At 41.2% G+C, this 21,721-nt stretch overlaps 1 protein-coding gene across 1 annotated transcript; it reads right to left on the reverse strand.

The window, feature by feature from the left end:
* Positions 1-63: 63 nt before the first annotated feature.
* LOC309696278 (rho-related GTP-binding protein RhoA-D) lies at positions 64-19,831 on the reverse strand. Its single transcript, XM_082517438.1, has 5 exons — positions 19,698-19,831; positions 5,627-5,782; positions 3,006-3,126; positions 1,865-1,995; positions 64-1,748 (listed from the first exon to the last, which is right to left on the reverse strand). The coding sequence occupies exons 2-5, from the start codon at positions 5,780-5,782 to the stop codon at positions 1,575-1,577; spliced, it is 582 nt and encodes a 193-aa protein (XP_082373564.1). The 5' UTR covers positions 19,698-19,831; the 3' UTR covers positions 64-1,574.
* Between the last annotated feature and the right edge of the window lie 1,890 nt (positions 19,832-21,721).

A 21,721-nucleotide genomic window follows, 5' to 3' on the forward strand; every position in this document is an offset into this window, starting at 1 on the left:
AATAAGAGTAAACAGTTATTGAAATGTAAATGTATTAAAACCATCTCCAAAACCAAACCAAAGTAGTATTTCAAAAATACTTTATTAACATGTTTGTCATGTTTCAGACATTCAAAACTTCCTGCTCCTGTTTGTAAAGCAGCTTCAATCAACCTTTTCTCAAATTTCGTTGTGACATTTAAGACAGAGCCACTGGCCAGACATTAGCCCACGCCCACTCCAAGTGGAAGAACGTCTTGCTTTTGTTATTGTGGCAAGATGAATATTTGTACGATGTAATACACAAACAATTTGATCTGGGCTCTTTCTGAGCAGGAGTGCATACAGCCTTTGCCCTGCACTTCTTTATTTTGGCTCTGAAGGAGACACATGCGTAAACTCTGGCGTTTCATTCCCCAATATGTTTTTTTTTTTTTTTATTCAAATTCTGTTTTACAGTTTTGTCACATTGGTGTAAAATCTCTTCATCTTTACGGTTCTAGCTTAGGGCCAAAAGACATCACTGTTACTCTGGTTTTTGCCTGTTCACAACTCAAAGAACGACCATACAGTGACTAAGGGCTCCTGTACACCACGCAATGATGTTTGAGCTGCTAATCTAGTTGTCAGCTACTTTTACACACAGACTAGGCTGATGTTATGTAATATTAATATGGCTGTATATTGTGTGCATTCATCCACAGTGAGTCCAGTACACAGTATTGTGAGATGACTGTATACTGGACCTCAAACAGTACAGGCAGGATGCAGGGCTCATCGGGGGGAAGCTGTAATGACGTCTGCCAGAGCCAGTGTGAGCACGACTGCACATATTGTGTCCAAGACAATAGACCACTGTCTGCAGTGCCAGTTTAAGCCATCGCCATGGAGAAAGACAGAGACCGAGGTGCAGGCCGAAGCCTCTCCATACAGTCGCTCCTGCATTACTTTATGTAGGTTTCAGTGGATTAATGAAGTGTGAACAGGCTGTAAATTTAGTCCTTTGTGTCAGAAGAGAAAGCTGTGGAAAACAGCACTCTGCTGACACAGCACTTGGTGAAATAGAACTTTCGGGGTCTAAAATAAATTGTCTGACAAAAAAGGAATCAGGACTGAAGCTGATGTATAAAAGGAGACTAAGTGGCACACACAGGTTGAAGAGAAGCAGAGGAAAACAGCAGAAGTAAAGCTGTGTGCAGCTCATAGCTGTGAGAGAAAGTCCACAAAACCCTTCTCTGTAAACAAACATAACACAGTGCCCAATGCATGACATTTATAAAGTATATGCACATAAATACAAACATACATATAAAAGTAAAGTAAGCGGGTTGGTCCTTCAAACAAGCTTGTGTTCTGGTAGAGAACAAACAGGAAAGAAGCAATAACAGAGTGAGCTGCAGAGGAGGCTGCTTTAAAAAAAGACGGCTGATTTGTTTTGCTTTTAAACAGGTGTGTCAGTCTTTCATATTTGCCGGCGGCACATCTGCGTCTGTGAAGTCCATGGAAGCCATTGATTTAAGGTTTCGCTAGGTTTGCTCTGTGTGTCGGGGAGGGGCTAGTCCTCCCTCAGGTGCTGTGGCCAACACTCTGGCTGTTCACAGAATCTGGCAGCCACCCCTCTTCTTACGCTTGCGCACCTGCAGTGCCGCTCTGGTCGCCATCTCAAACACGTCCCGCACTCCGTCCTTGGTCTTGGCTGAACACTCCAGGTAGCCAAAGGCACTGATGCGGTTGGCCATGTCTCTGCCCTCTTCAGGCTTTACTGGTTCCTGGGTGTCATATATAGAAAGCCAGTTAAAATTTCAGTGGTTGTGCGTGGACATTTATCTACTGAGAGGATGTGTTTCCTTTAACACAAAAACCAAAACCCCCCCAAATACAAGACCTGTTTCATCTTGGCGAGCTCTCTGCGTGTGTGTTCATCATTCCTAAGGTCCTTCTTGTTGCCCACGAGGATGATTGGGACATTGGGACAAAAGTGCTTCACTTCAGGTGTCCATTTCTCAGGAATGTTCTCTAAAAGAATAAAGAAAAACTCCATATATGAAAATCAGAGCATTAGTTTTGCACCAGACCTTTTTCCTCCTGTAAGGACAGTCACTAGTTTCCCTTGTGACTGTGCACAAAAAAAAAATACCAAGAGGTCACTGAGAGCTAGTGTCACACACAGTCGGCAAAACAAGCGATTTCTCTCTGAACAGAGATTACATTTTGTGTTAGAGTAGGAATATCCTAAAGCATGGATGAGGAAAGCAAAGAATGGCTGTAATGCTAAGTTACAACCCTTATTTTCGCTCTTCTAAAAGACATTTATAGTACTTCGTGACTTTTGTCTTCTCTGTGGCCATGGCAATGTTAAAGGACTGACAACACAACAAAAGTAAACACAAGCATCCCACACTACCGGTTGCTCCACATATCTAACCAAGCCCAGAGACCGTGACGCTCTGCTAAGCTTTGCTTAACACCTAAGGACTATAAAAGAAGTTCCCTGCTGAGATTTTGAGGAGATGCTGAGGTGGTAGAGGAAACTGCATTTAAAAGCTGCGCCCAAAAAGTTTCCTGCATCTCATCCATAGTAACTGCATGTTCCTGGTGAACCCTCTCCAGTCCGTCATGTCTACCATAGCAATCAAAGCTACAAAGGTCAGCTGATGCCCAGACTTCATTCCTAAAGTTCATTGGAGGAGCGACTGTAATCTCGTGTGTGCCTACATATTAATGCATCGTAATGCAGTTCAACCAGTCAAGTCATGACTTTTCCATGACAGTGGAAGATGGAATTTCAACAGCAGGTTACGATACCAATGAAATATGTGGGAAAACCCTTTGTAAGAAGATGTAGCCCCATGAGCAGATAAAATCTGGAACATTTCCCTGCCAGGTGACCTTTGTTGTGAAGTAATCTTACAAAAGAATAATACAACACTGTCTCAGGAACTCGGAGACTTTGCTTGTTGATTTCAGAAAAATATCTTAACTGGGGCACAGCAATGAACTAAAACACACTTTCACCGCCGCCTTACCTAAACTGTCAGGACTGTCTATGGAGAAACACATGAGGATTACGTCTGTGTCAGGGTAGGAGAGAGGCCTCAATCTGTCATAGTCTTCCTGACCTGCTGTATCCCACAATGCCAACTCCACCTGAGAGAGAGGAAGACAAAGAACAAAACATATGAAGCAAGCAGCTCCAACACAGAGCACACACTTGCTAGCATTAAAATACAAAAACAGATTACAGACAAAAGAAATCCCATTGGACAGAGGGAGGAACATAACTGAGAACAACTCAATCCTCCACCATCAGGCCTAAACAGCAAGTCTGCAGAGGTGGAGGTGGTTCCCACAGGATCTCAGCTGTTAATCAAGCTGTTAGAAATCCCTCAGCGCCTCGCTTGCTCCAGATAAAAGAAAACGCTTGCAAAAATCATTTGCGAGAGGTCAGCATGAGCTGTAGCTCTAGTTACAATGCAACCACAAGGAACTACATAGGAATGTTTAGTACACACAAGCCTAGAAATGTCACTTCATGAGGAAATTATGGCTTTTTTTAAAGTAAAAACTAAACTGAGGATTAAACTGCATTATTTATGCATTTTATTCTTCTGCTGATTTCATTTGCAGTATTTTTACTACTAATCACAGCTGGAGAACATCTTGATTGTAGTCCAGAGTGCAACAGTACCTCAACAATTCTTCTGGGCTTTTCTTACATCTCACATGTTTCTTGTTGGCTCACAAGCTTCTTACCAAGATTGCCCAGACACCGCACTTACAGTCTACCACAGGAAGGGTATTTTCAATATTTAATGAGATATAACACGTAAACTGTTGTAAAATAAGCTATTTCACACCAGGAAGAACCTCAGTCAGCTGCCCTTTGCTTCTATTACCAGTAGATGTCTCTCAGGAGTCAGGTTCCCAAGAGAAATCTTTTTTTCTTAGTAATGTTAACTGTAACGTAATATAAGGTCAAACAGTGTGTTATAAAATATTTCACTGCATCAAATAAAGTTGTTACATTTTAAATTCTTCCATCACATTCAACCTACTGAAGTAAAAACCAGCTGATCCCCAATTTTACAGCACAGGAAAAAGGAACAGGAAACGGGACATTAGTCATGATGTATTAGGAGAGGGGTCCCGACCTTGCACAGGAAGGTGGCACTGATCCATTTCCTGTTGCTAGCTGGAGATCTGCGGCTTTATAACAATGAAATAGCACAAATATTCTCTCAGAGCAGGCACTTATTGCCATCAATCTTGATGGGATGTGGTCCACAATCAACAGAGTCAAAGAGTGTCACATAAACCTGCCTGTTCCAAGAAACAGCTCAAATTTGCTCTTAGATTCTGCACTTGTGTAAATATTATATAAGCAAAAGTAGTGAGAGTAGGAGTAATACCTCTAATATAAAATGTCTCCTATTAATATTATCAATACATACACAGTGTAGTCAGTCTTTGCTCCTTTATTACAAAAGTATATCCTTATACTTTCATTTTCTTCATTTAATAACTGAAGGTTCACAGAGAACATTAGTACCCAAAGCACACGATAAACAATCTGCAAACTCGTTTTTTTGGACTCTTATTTGTTCTACTTTTCAGAAACAACCTAACTACTGTTTAAATGGCACCACAGGAGAAACTTGGAGGGGAAATACTAAAACCTAACAAATGTCTTAAACAGTGACAAGGAGCTCCAAATAGATGCTGATGTTTTGTAAGAATCACAAATAAATGGCTGAGAGCCACTGAGTCAAAAAACAAAAAAGGAAGAAGCTTTTATTACTTTTCCAAACAAAAAATAAATGTCAAATGGAAACTCGAACCTCTTTAAGTGAAGTTGTTACAAATACACAAAGGTCAAACTATTACTTCTATTTCAATAGTTTAAATTATTCATAGTCTTCAAACTGAAAACCGATATTTCAAATACGACGTATGTGCAAATTCCCCGCAGTTTGTGCGATTCCGTGTGCGTCAATGAAACTGTAAGTGTTAATACTTTTGACAGGTTAACTGGTATGAAAATAGTTATAGTTGTTTGTGCATGTTAAAGCTAAAGTTATGCCCCGGTACACAGATATCACGTTAGTAGGTTTATTTAATTATTTAATTAATTTGCACTAAGTTAATACCAGTGGCCAGAATCTCCTCCAATGATTACATCCCGCGGTTAAAGGATTTTTCTGTTGTTTATTGTTTAGTTTAGCTGCTGTTAGCTTGCCACATTTGTGCCTTAGTACTAGCAACTGGGAAGATTTGCGCTATTTAGCTAACTTCTGGTCTTACGGCGACCCCTAGTGGACATTGTAAAATATTGCTGTGTCTGAGTAGATGATGTGTTCTGATTGTTGCTTAGTTATCTTTGACCCTGCTAATTATAGTATTACCTGTTTCTGTTTCCAGACAACCATGCTTATAGTCACCTATACTGCATCTGCCACAATTAGAAGTGCATATCTGGCTGCATCACAGTTGGATTTATCCTGGCAAGCCCTGCTGTAACCAGTTCTTCTGTGAAGCTTCATTAAAGACGGTGAACTAGACTCCTGGACTGCAGCAGTCTTTCTGACTGAAGACTTGGGCCAGACTTGTATACCCAGCACTTCCAGTACATATATATTCTACAACGTACCTGTTTGGTATCAACTTCAATGTCAGCGATGTAGTTCTCAAACACAGTGGGGACGTAGACCTCTGGGAACTGGTCCTTACTGAAGACAATAAGCAGGCAGGTTTTTCCACACGCACCATCCCCAACTATCACCAGCTTCTTTCTGATTGCAGCCATCTACAAAACACAACAGTTTGATTAGTAAACATGTTTGTGATGATTAGTGAACTGGTGAGAATCAAGTGCTTTCAAACAGGGAAGGGAGCCACAGACTGTCTCACAAATCACCAAACAAAAAGGTAAAGGAGAACAGATGTGCAGGGATGTGATCTCAGATTGGATTTATATAAAGAGTTGTAAAGAGTACAGTACAGCACAAAATACTGACGCCAGCTTGCCTGCATGGCCTGCGCTCTACATGCTGCTGTACACTCATGACCTCTGTGCCACAATCATAATGATCTTTAACATGTCACTTCTACATCGCTGTGGCCAAGTGATATACAGCTCACACTGGTTTGGTCTGACACCTCGATGCTGCACACATTTCTCTTCTCTCATATCCCTGAAAGGCATAGATTTGAGTGAAATGTGACTAGTCAGAGACCAAGAGGGGGACACACACACACACAGATCAATAGCCATCTCCCACGGGCTGACAATAATGGAGGGAAGGCAGCCGGAGATGGGACAACACACTGGCTGCCTGCCAGCAGCTTCAGCTTCCACCAGCCTCAAACTACCTGGACCAAGATTAGGATCAAAACCTCTGCAATCACTCACTCTCTCACACACTCTCTCACACACACACACACTCTCACACACTCACACACACACACACACACACACACACACTTTAAGTAATAACTGATGAAAGATGTAGTAATATCTCCCAATTATTTAAAGTAGTCACTTGAGATGATGAACCAATAAAGAACCAGATCTGCTGATTGTTTCTGTTTTATGACCTGCAGCACGATTTGTTTATTTATTTTTTGCTGGTAAAAATTGAATGAATTCGACTTAGTCGACACCAAATATAATTTATAGTACCTGGTGAACACAGTTTAGCAGTAACGAGTCAGACATTTCCCTCAGGAGGCCAAACTGACAGGATGACCTTTGGACTCGGTGGAAGTTTTGTTAAACAACTGTTTTGCTACTTGAAAGGTGAGAATATCTCTGGGCTCGTTTCCTCTACTCCCAAATGACCAAACGAGGGATACGGCACACACAGGTAGAAATGAAAACTCGTGGTGATTAATAAGCACAAATACACCTGAGCACACGTTTAAGCCTCTTTCAGACAGAAATGGTGGTCTGTGTGGCTAAAAAGACCCGTTTATGTTGCCTTTGCTCATTCATACCAAACAAAAACAGCATAACGCCACTACAGTGCGTGCTTTCACATGGCATGCCAGCATCCCAGTATCAGAGGCATGACGCCCCAGTCCTTTGTGAAACAGGTCTGGGCGCTTGGCAGCCATCTTGAAATGCCTCTGGGTTTTTAAAGCTTAACGACAAGAGTGTGTGTGTTTGTGTGCGTCTGGGAGTGTTAATTAATACTCTGCTGATTATTTCTGCAAATTACTTTCCGTTGAAGTTCTTTACTTTTACCGCCATCTTCCTGTTGCAGGATGTTTCCACAGACTTAAATGCCACACCTCTCATTATCTTTCACATGAGTGCCACCAGGAAAAGCCTGAGTGGAAAAGCCAGTGACTCATCACCACTAATCAAAAGTCCTATCAAATACTCATATCATTGAAAATAGAATAATAAAGATAAAAAAAGTTGTTTCCTTAAAAATGTTCTGTGGGTGGAGCGCCGTGTCGCCGTGGACTCTAAACCTTCATAAAAGCTGAAGCTAATATTTTCTAGTAGCTTCTGAAAGCCTACTTACAATGAACCACTGACCCTGAACAAGCCTCCATCATGTTGTGGGCCTCAGTCATTCTCCTCCCCTCGTGGGAATAACAGCTACTAATTTTTACCACGAGAATAAAGACGATCGTTCAGTCTTCTTTTTTCTCCTACACATTAAATCAGGACAGTGTGTTGTCAGTTTGTCTCTTGAGAGAGCCACCTGTTCTCTCTGATAGCAGGCTGCTGCTCCCCCATACATCATACTGTCACTGCCAGAGGGAAGACACACAAACTCATCCAGAAACACATGCACACGTGACTTGGAGCTACAGCGCAGCCCCAGAAAGCTTCACAAAATGGGGCTAGTCCTGCAGAGTTTGTGCTGTGATAAAATAATGCGGCATATTGATGATCGTGGCACTCAGAGCAGGCTCCCCACTGTGACAGTGGCAGCAAATGGTGCTTACTGGGGATAATGGCCCCTTTACTTTGCATTAATGTGTCTGTGTGTGCATACTGTGCCAGGACAAGGACAGGAGCAGGCACTACGAGCGCTCGTTCCCTAAATAAGAGTTACATACCGGTGTGTTCCATTACCCTTAGATTGCGGATAGAAACAATTCACTTAAAACCTTCATACAATATTCATACCATACACGGTTATAAAATATTCACACATATAAGATCTGCATTTTTTCTCATGTATTATGCAAGATCAAAAGCAAATCAATGAACTAATACAACAGTAAGTAAACACTAATAACCAGATTGACCACAGGGGGAGTCTTCTCAGAGATAAGTAGTGAACCGAGGCTTCTTTCAGGAGGTAAGAAAAGGAACTCTGATCAATTCATCTCACCCTAAAAAGTGATTTATGTCATCCTTACACATTTAAATAACCGCCAAGCATTGCCTCTGCTATTATCAATCATCTTTCTCGTTTATCTTTTAGACTCCTTTAAGCGACTTCCTGGTAAGAACAACATGAGAGCAACTGGAGAGGAAGAAGTGAAGCTTGTGGGACTTCACCAGTTTTGTTATTTACCATCATTCTTCCTCACCGAGTTTCTTCCACTGGGTCATTTTCAATAAGCTTTACTGGAAACGGAGCAAACAACCATTTTGTATTACAGTAGTAAGTAACATTGTCCATGCTGATCACTGCACAAAGGCCTCCCATAGTTAAGCATGTTAGGTTACTTGTTGTGCTGCTTGTAGCTTTAAATGTACACGTGGCTGCATTTAAAACACTTAACAAACTACAATGATATAAAACCACAACATTAACCTCATAAAAAGCAATTGCAAGAAATCCCACCCTCAACCTCCTACAGTTTTATTGTGACATGTTAGGCCATGTTCAAAAATCAGTAAGCGTGCCTTGGGTGTGTCACAGTTACAAGAATGGGATCCATGTGATGTCACAGTGGCCTTGCACCTTAAACACAAACATCAACTGTTAAGCTTTGGGTCCAAGTAAACTTTACGGTCATATTTGAGAAAATTCCAGTCAAGGCGCTCTTCATATAACTGCACTGTAGCAAGCTCTGTGCTACTACGATCACTGCTGAACAAGCACAGAGACAAAGGCCGAGCTGAAGAAGAATGACAACATATCCTGAGTGATGAGCCATAGCGCACATGCAGCGACGGCCTAAGCACACGAGCCTCAAACAGGTCATATCAACGTGCGTGTTCGCACGTGTCTTAGGATGAACGAGCGGTTCTTGCATAATATTTGCCCTGCGTGGAGTAGCAAAGGACAAAGTTCTCATTTCCCACACAAGCAGCACAGATGCCGTTTTCTCCCTCGTTTCTCCTCGCTGGCAGGTTGTGACTCATATCTGCAGGGGTAACACATTAGCCAGTCTTGTTCACTTCAGGTGGTGGGGGTAAAAAAAACAAAACACAAAAATTGTCATGAAACACCAGGAGAAGGACTAAGACTAAAAAATAAATATATTTAAAACAATCTTCCTCTTCGTGACGTATGGACTGACCTCTAATCACAAACTCAAGGCACTCAAACAACCCTACACATAGTACCTCATTTGATTTGCTATCATGTACAGCAGAGGAGGGTGATTTAATGTTTTATATTATTTTATTTGGCTCACAATCTCAATTATTTAATGAACTGCATGAATCTCATCAATAAATCTATTACAACAACTTCCAAATGGCTCCAAATCTACAAAGCTAGATTATTTGTCGTGAAACAGTGAGGACAACACTAAATATAATGCAATGCAAAGTTGTAAGTTATTGAACTGAAGACAGTGGCAGCCAACAAAACAAGAGGGCAAACAAGCATTCTGAAAGACAGCAGCGATATTTCTGATCACAGCTTTCAGTGCGAAAGCAAAAAACCTTTTAGAAGGAATTAATTTAGCTCATCATTCTGCACCAAAAGATGGTAATCATCTTCTGACCAGCTCACCCAAACCTTTAAACAGCTTCTCTTCCAATAACACCTACCAGGCTTGGCTCAGTGTCACTGTTTTGGGGGTTTTCCATTTGGTGGTAGTACCTGGGACCAGGTTTCAATTAAGCTGAGTCGAGCTGAAAATGAGACATCAGCAGACCGCATGCCACCGATTGACCACTCCTTCACAAGACTCAAACCTGCCATTTTTGGAACTAGGCAAACACTGCTTCAATGATGAGGTGCAGACGTTACCATCACCTCCATGTCATCCATTGTTTGTTTTGTGTTGCATACAAATGACATCACAGGATTTTTTTGGGCCGTGTTACTGTAATGATCCCACCCACATTGATGTGGTGCTCAACTGCAATGGAAAAGGACAGAGTACAGTAGAGCAGAGCCGAGTAGGTGCAAGTGGAAAAGAGGCATAGATGGCCCAGTGGATTTCAATTTCCTTCTCTTGATGTCTCGAGCGTGCCAGCTGCTGTATAACACCCTGCTGTGCTGTTGAAAAGCACAGCGCTGTGAGTGGGTGAAGCAACTGTGAAGCTGCATTTTGATTTTTGTTAACAGGCAGCTGTTTTGCGTAATTGGTACTGCGGAGTTCAACACCATCAGAGCTGATATGGGTTTAAAAAAAGCTTTTGTTTCCAGAGGAGCTTCGACTTTTAAATGACGACTATTTGAACATCGATATTTTATTCTTGCCACAACGAACATTTCTGTGTTCTACAAAACACATTACAAAAATCATCATAAACCACTTTAATGTCCATGTAATGCTCATCACCTGTGTATATGCAGCTTCTGATTCATTTGAGCAAATTCATTCACTCTGCCAATGTAGCCAAAAAACAACGAAGGGCTTTAACTTTACTGGACAGTGATTAGTGCTGGATGACACGTCAGCATGCATTCTTACAATGGATTTTTGAAAGAGTAAAGTCTAAGACAATATCAGTTATATCGACATAGACTGGTGCTGTTACATAAAGGTTTCTTTTGTAAAACTGCGGCAGCGTTTGCATCTCTACTTCAATAAACTCTTCCGACTTATGCAACCCCACCCCCACTCTCCATCCTCGTCCTCTGCTGGGCATCTCTAGAGGAGATGCCCAGTGTGGGCGCAACAGAAAAATAATATCTCCAAGTTTGAAGATGTATGTTAACTTAATAATACAACAGCAAGTTCGTATAGACAACATACTGAGGAAAAAGTCACCCGGAGACAGCAGTTCTGCTTCTTATAAGTTTTATATTTCAGGCTTCGTTAGGTCTGAAGTTTAGAGATGTGGGCTGCACAGTTTAAGCTATACAGCAGTTATCTTGACAGTTAAACTGTTGAAGATAAAATACATTAATCACATTTAATGTGTCACCAATACCTCAAGCAGAGGACGTGAGGAATGCACACGTTCACCTCCCCCTCAGAAACATGCCACAGGGATTATCGTGCCTTGTACATTCCTGTTAGTCGTGTCGCCTGCCGGATGTCTTCCAAAATACTAGATCACAACTCAGACTGAAGACCCAGAGAGTACACAGGCCCAAACAGGCAAAACCGGGGTGATCTGAGAATATGACTGAAGATCTGTACCAACAATCCCATTTTCCATCAGGTCTGACGCAGAAGCAGGAAAAGGGCAGAAACATACTTGTTCTGAGTGCAAACAGAAAAATTTAAATTATCTGAGTGTCTGAACTTCCTGTTGTTCAGAGGTAGGGAGACGATACTCAATCTCTCATCTTCACTTAAAGAGACTACCAGCATCTGACCAAAGGTGGGAAAAAATATAGAATTAGTTGATCATAAAATCATCATTTTACTCGTCAGCAAGTCCTCCGTGTGACCAGATTCATCTCCCATATTTTCCTTTTCCATGGGAAGCAGCACAGCGCACCCCTGCTAGCTGTAAACTGACTGTACACTTCCACGTGATGTATGAACAAACAGCTGTTAAAGAAAAATATTAACTGGGTATTAGCAGTTCACAATCTGACACAGTGGTTGGCCAAAGCTGCAAAGTGCATTCCATGCGATGATTAATGTCGGGTCACTAAGCGCTCACACACAGCCCTGTCTGACTGTGTAAAAATGTGGGAATACATAAGCCATGAGGAATCTCTCACCTACTTTCAACACCCCTCACCCTTTTCTTCTGAACACACAACATCCCTCTACAGCATCGCTAACTTTCTGTCTGCCAGAAAACAGACAAACACATTTTCTAGGATCATTGATGTTTTTCAAGTCAATCTGAGGATTACTTTCTTGATTAATTGGTTGATTAATTAATTGTGTGATGTCTGAAATGTAAACATGAAATTAATGTGAGCTGAAGTAAAAAATGACAGAGACAGCAAAACTAAGTTTCAGTGCGAAAGCGATCGGGGACTATCAGTCTACCTGCAGGGAGTGTATGCCATCGATGGAGACAGTGTACAAAGTATGTGGTACAACTAGAGCTGGGCGATATGAGATTTTTTCATATCACGATATGTTTTTTTCATTTCAGGCGATAACGATATCTATCACGATATAAGCCATATAACTATATTTGTAAGATTTAAATGTGCCGTTGCTCACAAGTAAAATGTGAAATAATCAGCAGCTTGTTTTTATTTAAATATTTATTTCCCATAATAAGTTCAACAGGGTAGATGTACTTAAGGAACATGAGACTTTTTCAGATAAATAAAGGCAAATATTGCAAACTACACAAAAGGCAGCCGCTAAAGCGTTTAAGTTTCAAAATAGAACAAACGAAACAGACTAAACTGTCAATTCCACTTAGAAACAAAATATTAATTCTAAAAATAAATCTTAGTTTGTTTTACAGAAGAACAGACAAAACTGACTAACTTTTGTCAATATCAAAGAAACTGAGAACTAAAAGGAAATTCTCAATCTCTCCTTGTTGTATAGCTGAGCTTTTCAAACAGTTTTAACAGTTACTTTAGTCTGACAAAAGCCGAATGACGAATTAGCGCTTCCAGTCAGAGACTGAGGCTACGTCCACACGTACACGGGTATTTTTGAAAACGGAGATTTTCCGTTTTCGTTTTAAAAAATAATCCCGTCCACACATAAAGGCAGAAATGAAGGAAAACGCTGCTATGAACATGCCAAAGCAGCAGGTGGCGCTAGATTCCTAACCGTGCAGAAATGTTGGCCAATCAGAAGTCTAGAAGCCTCGGTGGGAAAAAGTAAACAAAGCTGGGGCATAGAAGCAGAACCGAGTCGTGTGTGTGGACGGACAGTAACTGTGTGTATATGTAAGCATTTAAACACTGCAGAGAGTAGAATTAACAGTATTGTAGAAATTCATTTCACCGAAACAATAACGTGGCGCACAGTGTGACGCATGCACCAGTTTATTGTATTTCCAGACTTGCTTTCGGCACAATTTACAGTGCACGCTACTCTGTTTTTTGTCAGACTTGAAATAGCCGAAATACCTTCACACTACGGAACTTCTATGGCTCTTCCGTTCGACAATCTCTCCGGCATTGGAACCATCATCTGTTTTCTCTTCGGTCACGCTCGGTTGATTTTTCTAGTCGGCACACTCATTTCCTCCATTACGCGCTGGCTCCATTACCCGCTGGCTGCTTCCCAAACAAACACACGTGTGGCTTGGCACTTGTGCTGTACGTAACAAGTCACGCGACGTGACGCTGCGGCTGTGATTGGTTCGGCTCTGCGCTACTTAATTTGGATTGGCTGACCTTTTTTTTTTTTTTTTTAAGAGGACAAGAGCGGCGAAGTCTATCGCGATAGCTTAATTTCTCTATCGAGTAAAAGTTATATCGCGATACATATCGTTATTGTTCTATCGCCCAGCTCTAGGTACAACCAGTCTGTGGCTACTCCTGTTTATGCTGCCATTGGATTGTCAACTAGCTGTCGAGAAGTGTGACGTTATAACATTACGAAGAGTTAAAAACAATCAGAAGTGTCTGCTGCAGCCACTGTCTACATTTTTTTCAAGCTGTATTATTATTATTATTATTATTATTATTATTATCATTTTATTTTTTACATTTTTAAATATATTTTTAATCTTTAATAGGGTTTTTGTGCTTCTCCCATTCCTGGTGAAGTTGCATAGTCATCTTTCTGTGCACTGTCTTTGTGGAAACCCATATGCAAACAAACAACATTTTTGGTACTATAAATCACAGATTAAGGAAAAGTACAAACAGGATTCAAAGCACATCACAAAACTACAGCTACATTCCAAAACCAGGCGATCGTGGCTCAAGAGTTGGGAGTTTGTCTTGTAATTGGAAGGTTGCCGGTTCGAGTCCCGGCTTGGACAGTCTCGGTCGTTGTGTCCTAGGGCAAGACACTTCACCCGTTGCCTACTGGTGGTGGTCAGAGGGCCCGGTGGCGCCAGTGTCCGGCAGCCTCGCCTCTGTCAGTGCGCCCCAGGGTGGCTGTGGCTACAATGTAGCTGCCATCACCAGTGTGTGAATGTGTGGATGACTGGTTGTGTAAAGCGCTATACAAATACAGGCCATTTACCATAATAATTAAGTCAATTAACCTGTTCTCATAAACAACAACTTGAAAATGAAAGTCGATTAATTACCAATCCCTAAGTGGGGCCATGCATAACGCTGATCAGCATTTTTCTTAAATTTCCTTAAACATTGTCATTAAAAAACATTTACATTATTTTTTGCCAATCAACTAATCTATCAATCAAATACTGATTATAAACCAAAGCACTAACAAACAAAGTCTAAATTATTGGTAGTCTAAATACAGCTGATATTTTGAACTGTGTCTTAAAAGCACTTTCAGTATCACAACTGGCAATTTCAGACTGGATATTTTCTTTTTTCATTAATCTGCTTTGATGAATTGCTTTGTTAAAACAAACCCACCTGTAATACCCAACATTCACATTCACCAAGCACCTAGCCATGCAATCTGCAAGAACACATCATTATAATGAGCTCACTAAATTTGAGTGGTTTAACAGGATGCCACTGTTTCAACAACTCAGATTGTGAAAATTCTTCCCACCTTGATATTCCACGATCGACTGCGAGTGATTTTATTGCAAAGTGGAAGTGTTAAGGAACAACAGCAACTCAGCCGTGAAGGGGCAGACCATCTAAACCATTCTTAACATCAGCACAAAAACATGTGCCACTTTATGGCACGGGTTTCCAGGATGAGTACTTCCTCTTGGTAAAATGTGAAGGCAGCCCCAGAACTTTTATCCCTCGAGTCCATGTAGTTCGTCAGTCATCCAGGTCATGGTAGTAAGAGCTAGGAAAGAAACTGACTGGACTTCTTTAAGTTTTGTAAAGACATTTTCCCCTCTCAGTTCTGAACTGAAGGAGCATCTTGTATTAGAGGTAAAATGTCTTCACGTTGAGTCACTTTCCTTCCAAGCTACTTAGATGTTTATCTCTAGAGTATATCCTAATATACTGGTCAGCCAAGCTAACATTTTCAAGGTTGAATCAAACTTAAGAGCAGAAGTGACTGCTCAAGATCCAGGCCAGGGAAGGAGCTAAAGTCAGAGAACCTAGCTGGAGCCCAAAATAGGACAGAGCCATTGAGACTCACCCAACCCAATTTATCACCGTGCACACAACTCGGCTGAGAGCAGAGGACGAAAGAGAGAAATCTCACACAGAATCATCCCTTCACCCGCCTCTTGGTTGCAGTACAAACAAAAGTCAGAAAGCTGGAGGGAGGAAAGCGAAGCACTGTGGTCAAAACTAGAACACGAGTTGCTGCAGCAGCAAACGATATGGAGAAACTTAAAAGCATTAAAGTGCAGCAACGAGGCCTTTGATTAATATTCCATGAGTATAAAATAAACAAATCTTTGAATTAGTCATGGGCTGTCTTGGGAAAATAGCTAATCAGGACTTGGATAGAAATGAGGAATGCATTTTCGCTTTCCAAGATTATAAAGTGTGCATATGCACAGACACGCACCACCTCAGCTCGGCGTGGTGAAGGAGCCGACTTGATTGCACCCTGTTCCTAACTCTGTTTGCTCTTTTAGCTCCTCTTTTCTACCCATCCTCCTCCAGGCTCTTGTTCTCAATCAGCCCTCATCTCATCCCTCGCGTTCTCCCTCTGTGTTGCAGTGTGATGTCACCATCAGGGAGCTAATGTTGCATATCCTTAGGGCGCCGCATCCCTGCTTCTTTCTGATTCACACACGCAGCACAAATGAAATCTGAAAACGAAAGCTGACACACATGTGCACAGCCTCTATGGAGTCAATCCTCCAACTGTGTCTCTCATCTGTCCTGTCAGCCTGTGAAGCGAGTGCATTTTATCGAATGTAGCACTGAATCCTCTGAAATAGCTCATCAAATCTTATTAGGTTTAGCCATCAACAGTTGGAAGTAATTGAAGGCGAAAAGAACTACAAACCAACTACAAAGGCATGATCTTTAGATGCTGACAAGAATAATCAAAAACATGTTTTTACACTGTCTGAAAAGATGTATCCAGTTAATAGCTGCAGTCCAATTAGGCTAAAAACTGAAGCGCCAATTGCACAACTATTAGGATTGAAAGAATATAAACGGAGGGTTGCAAAGAACAATTATGTTCATTATTGATTTTCAAGATTAGTCCATATTTTTTTGGCAATGCAGTGTAAAGAGGACTTCTTTAAAATGGCTTTTTTAATGCAGTCAGTACTACAAAAGACGGGGAAAAACCAGCAGAAATCAGAACTGATAACTGGTGACACCAACTGAAAGCATTTACCAAAGAGCAGCCAAACGTTCTGCTGGAGCAAATACAGTGTCGATCCAAGCAATTTCCCAAAGGGAATCTTGACTCAACATGGAACAGGCTACAAGAGTCTGAGAGAGCAGTACTTCTGAAGTCTGTCAGGAGAAAAAAAAATGTTTACATTATCCTTTTAAGGCTTCCTGAAACCTCAAACCCCAAGATCCAAACAGGAAACACTCCCAGACTTTTTTTTTCTCTTTTTTTGTCTGCATGCTGCCCATGTGTGGTACACCCCACATCCAACGGATGCAATCTTCCATGCAGCCATGCTTGTCGATTGCAGACAAATGACTAGAAAACTGAAAAACATGTGTGCTTCATCAGCGTGTAAAACAAGCTCCAGTTTGATCCGTTTCCAGGAAGACTGGCTTTCTTGGAAATCGCTACTATTGGAAGGTGGTCCATTCTAATACTTTGAAGATCTATAAGCACATCAGCTGATAAACACCTATGGTTTTAACAACCTTCGAACTCCCCATAGAAAGGAAAAAAGATCAAATCTCAGCACTCAAATCTAAACAAACCCTCCCATTTTTTAGCACCAACTTCCTAAATCGTTGCGTTTTACGTTTTTATCGAGTGCTAGTAGTGTGCTTCCTAAAGGTTAGGTGGCCGCAATCAATCGTTGAAAAGTAAAAATACAGCAGAGCGGGTCAGTCAAATGTCAAGAGGAACAAAACGAGGTGCAAACACCAGGGTGAAAGGACCTCTGGCTATAAAGGCATACATGCAGCTTTTGATCCACATTAGTCTTTCATGAAAGCTTTCATGACCTACAAAGCTATTCAGCTGTCTGTCTGGCCTCAATACTGGAAAAAGACGAGAAAAGGTCACATACTAAAAAAAATAAATAATAAATGGATCTTTGGCAGTTCCATCAGTTGGAGACAACGTCTTATTTTTATAGGAAATACAGTCCTCTGTGAGTATTTTAGGACAACTTAAATCCTATACACAGAACAAGGCCTGTTCCAGTAATAGTTAAGGCCTAATGGACGTGTAGTTGTCCATTTGTTTTTTACTCCCCCTCAAGTCGAGCTTTTCTGCCGTAAACAAAACTGATGAGCAACTGGAGGAAATGGGAAATTTTCTCATTGGCTAATGATTTGCGACTAATCCTCACTTGCGACTCTAATAACGACCATATTATCCAACCCATTTTTTTATTCAGTATAAAATGAAACTAGCAACCAAGACCATAAAGATAAGAAAAGTGCTAACTGAGGTCACATGTGAAGGGAGCCGAGGACTTATTTCCCATAGATGTCTATACAACCGAAAGTCTCTCCTGCTCACTATGAACCCCCCCCAAAAAAAGACAGTTCAAGGCACTTCTCAAACCCAGAAGCGATATCCCTCTTTTACACTGTCTATGCTTCTGATTAATAAGTGGATTGGGTAACCAGTCGATCGACAGAAAATTAATTAGCAGCTAAGTTTGATTTATCATCCTCATTCAAGCAAAAACAATAAGCATCAACATGGCTCTTTGCATGCAACATTTTACAGACCAAACGATTAATCAAGAAAATAACTCTCAGCTTAATCAGTAATGAAAATACCGCTAAGGATGCCTTTACTGCCTTTGTAGCTGGTTATTATATTTACACTGCTTAAACTCTTTGTGGAATCTTTGCTGTGATTAATGATGCAATATAAACAGTAAGAAATATGTGTAATCTGGGTTATCATGTTTATCCAGCGCATTATCGGAAAACCTTGCAATGCATTAATTAATGCTATGTTTTAACTTCATAATATCTGTATGGATTCTGAGAGAGTGTGTGTGTGTGTACTCTTTCCCGTGTGCATTCAATAGTATATCCACTCCATGGTCTACAACAATATCCCTACTTTCTCAGCCCTAACACTGTGGATTACATCTCGTCACACACGGCCACATCCTTTAATACCTCAGATCGGGGATTTCCTTTACATTTCCCTGCACTGATTTTGTTTTGCTTGTTACACTGGGCAACACTTTCACTTCTGTCCACTACCTGCTGGGTCAGCAGTTCTGCTACAAAAAAATGCATATATATATATATTACATCATTCTTCCACAAAAATATTGACGTTGCAATCACACACGCGCGCGCAGTGGACAAACCGAGAAGACCCGTTTTCGAGGACTCTTCACGTGCAACATCCTGAGTGTGCGCGTCAGCCTCGAAAGATGGGAGCAGCTGAGTTGAAGAATAGCAGAGTTTTGCAGATTTGACTCTGGCGCAGACCCAAATACCGGCAGTGCAGTTTTGTTATGGTGAACATGCCAAGACAAGGGAACAAGTCGCTGTTGAGATGTGAGGGTCTGCGCTACAGAAGCCGAGCAGCACAACAAGGGTGTGGTGACTGCCAGAGAGGAATTTCCTCGGGACAGACGAATGTAGTCTTTTGGGTTTTTTTTATTTTAGTTCAGGTGAAAAGGACAGACTTCTGTCACCAAATATTAATAATTACATTTTTAAAAGCCACACAGTCGGTATCATGTATTCGAATAATTGAGCTTTCCGAGTATTCCTGCCTAAAAGAAATAAAGAAAAAACAAAAAGACATTTTGTTCCAGCTTACTGGACAAACAGGTTCTCAAACAGAAAGAACTTTCTCACAGCAATTAAAGACGGGCTCTAAGGCTCCACAGTTAAAGTCCATTTAGTTCAATTGCGCAAGTATCGAGTGGGTAGAAAGGCAACAACAACATCTTCTTTAGGATATGGTTGGAGAAAAACAAACAGGTGTGCCCTCCGTGTGTCCTTCTCCTTTGCCCCATTTTAAACATAATAATACGAATAAACGAACAATAATAACCTTAAAGACTGCTGGAAAACTTCTAAACAAGTAACAGGTTTCAACTCACCGAGGTGCTGCTGGAATCTTAAATGACTAAGGTTATCTCTCCACTCGAAGCGGTGCTTCTTAACTACTTTTCCTTTTAGTCTCAAGCGCTTTATTCACTCTACACGGCTCTCGGAGCTCCAGCCGAGTAAGCGTAAGTATAGAAGCATTTATTTCCTTACCTCTCTCAGACGTATCCTCTCAAAGTAGCGAAGAGCTCCGTGTTTCCCCTCCTGTGGTCGCCCTTTTTCCTGAGGAGCCGTAATCAGAGTGAACGGCCGAGAAGCAGCCTACAGATAACTGACTAGACCCTCCCTCTCAGGTGCATTCAAAGACCGCTCGGAGACTCAAAGTTCTTTTGGTTTCAGGTTCAGGAGTGTTTCGACTACCTGCTATTTTGTCAACAAGCTTGTTTTCGCCACTTGAAAAACAAAAGCAAGCTATAACTATCATAATTATGTATAATTATCACAAATTTGTCACAAAATCGACTGTCTAACTCAAGGTTCTGAGAAAATAAGACGAATGGGAAGAGCAAATTGAAATTTGGAGTTATAAGGTAGAAACTTTGAATTAATGACTTGAAATTTTGACTTATGGGTGGCAAAACAAACAAACACGCACACACATACATATACACTGATATGCACACACTCATCCCCCCTCCCTTTCCAAACGCCTTCGATGCTTGTTCCCTCCTGGGAACTCGGCGGGTCTGAGCCCGCGCTGGAATGGTAGCGCGAATGTTTCCTGTCCTCATGCTGTCCTCCCAGGAGCCCAGCATAGGCAGAGGTCTCTTTTTTTCCTCTTGAACTTTCCCATTGTAGTGTATATTTCAGTGTTTTTTCTGTAAAGCTACCGATCTCCGACCTGTATCCCCATGTGATGTCTGTGTTGTGTGTGTGTAAAGTCGGGGGGGATTCTATTTCACTGCAGGGCAACCTGCACGTGGCGAATAAAGCCTTGATTGATTGACTGATTGATTGATTGATTGACAGACAGACAGACAAACAAACAAACAAACAAACAAACAGGAACGCTTCTGGTGGAAACAGCTTTCCACAGTGCTGTGTGTAAGACAGTAGAAATGCCATTTCCATTGTTTCTTCTTTTATTTAGTAGATGGTAAAGAACAGCATGAAATTCTCACATCAGAGATTCTAAAATGTTTGCAATTTTTGCACTGGAATGAAGATGCAATATAAAATTCTTATAAATTTACAAACTACACCATTTGGCAATGCAGGCAAAAGCCAAATCTTATACAATGTGTCAACGTATACTCCATGCAACATAATACTCAATGTGGCTGCCCCTATTTTCAGATGTGAACAAGCAGTGATGCAAGCTGTATTAGTGGTTCTCATCACTTTACCTTACTGCAAAAAACAAAACAAAAACAAAAACTCTTGCATCCCTTTGGCGAAAATAAGACACTTTCGGCAGAGAGTGAGACACTGCATTCTTCTCCCAATGCTGAGCTTAAAAAAGTCTAACTGCACTTAAACATCGCACAGTGTTTTCGGGTGCCACCGCCTGCACGCTATTGGCTGACCGGATTTAACCGTTAAATTGGCCCTCCCCTTTACGGTTAAAGAATAATGACATCATTTATGTAAAGATTTTGTTTTCTCGTTTGTTTTTTATGGATATATTAAGTCTTCATTTTAATCTGCTGTCATTATTATTCTGTCCCCTCTGGTGCAGTCTAAGAAAATGGACTTTGACCCAAGTTATTTTCTCCCACAGTGCAACAGGAAATCACACAAGAGGGATTTAAGCTTTTTAACATGCCATTCCCTCGCAAGTTCATTCACCCCAGGGTGCAGTACGCTGTGAAAACACAGCACGAGCTCCGGGGTAGGGTGAACATTTCACCTACAGTATGAGCATTATTAAGCCACAATAGCCTATTATGAGCACTCACAATCATATCATAACAGTTCTTTAAAAGTCACATTAGGGAGTTTAATGGTACCCAAAGAGAAATAGCTGGAAGCAAATTTCTGGTGCATTAGTGTAAAAAACAAAGTCTTAGTTGTTGAAACGTTGGAACCACAAGCCTCAACAAGATGCAGTATGTAATCTGGACAGCTCTCTGCAGTTTCCATGGTAATACCCACATACTGTAGTTTCAAATATAACGGTACACATTGGCACCTCCCCGTGCCACAGAGTACTGATGCTATTTCTGTAGGTTGTCCGG

The sequence above is a fragment of the Aulonocara stuartgranti genome (genome assembly GCF_965226115.1).
Source record: "Aulonocara stuartgranti genome assembly, chromosome: 20".
Lineage (NCBI taxonomy): Eukaryota > Metazoa > Chordata > Actinopteri > Cichliformes > Cichlidae > Aulonocara > Aulonocara stuartgranti.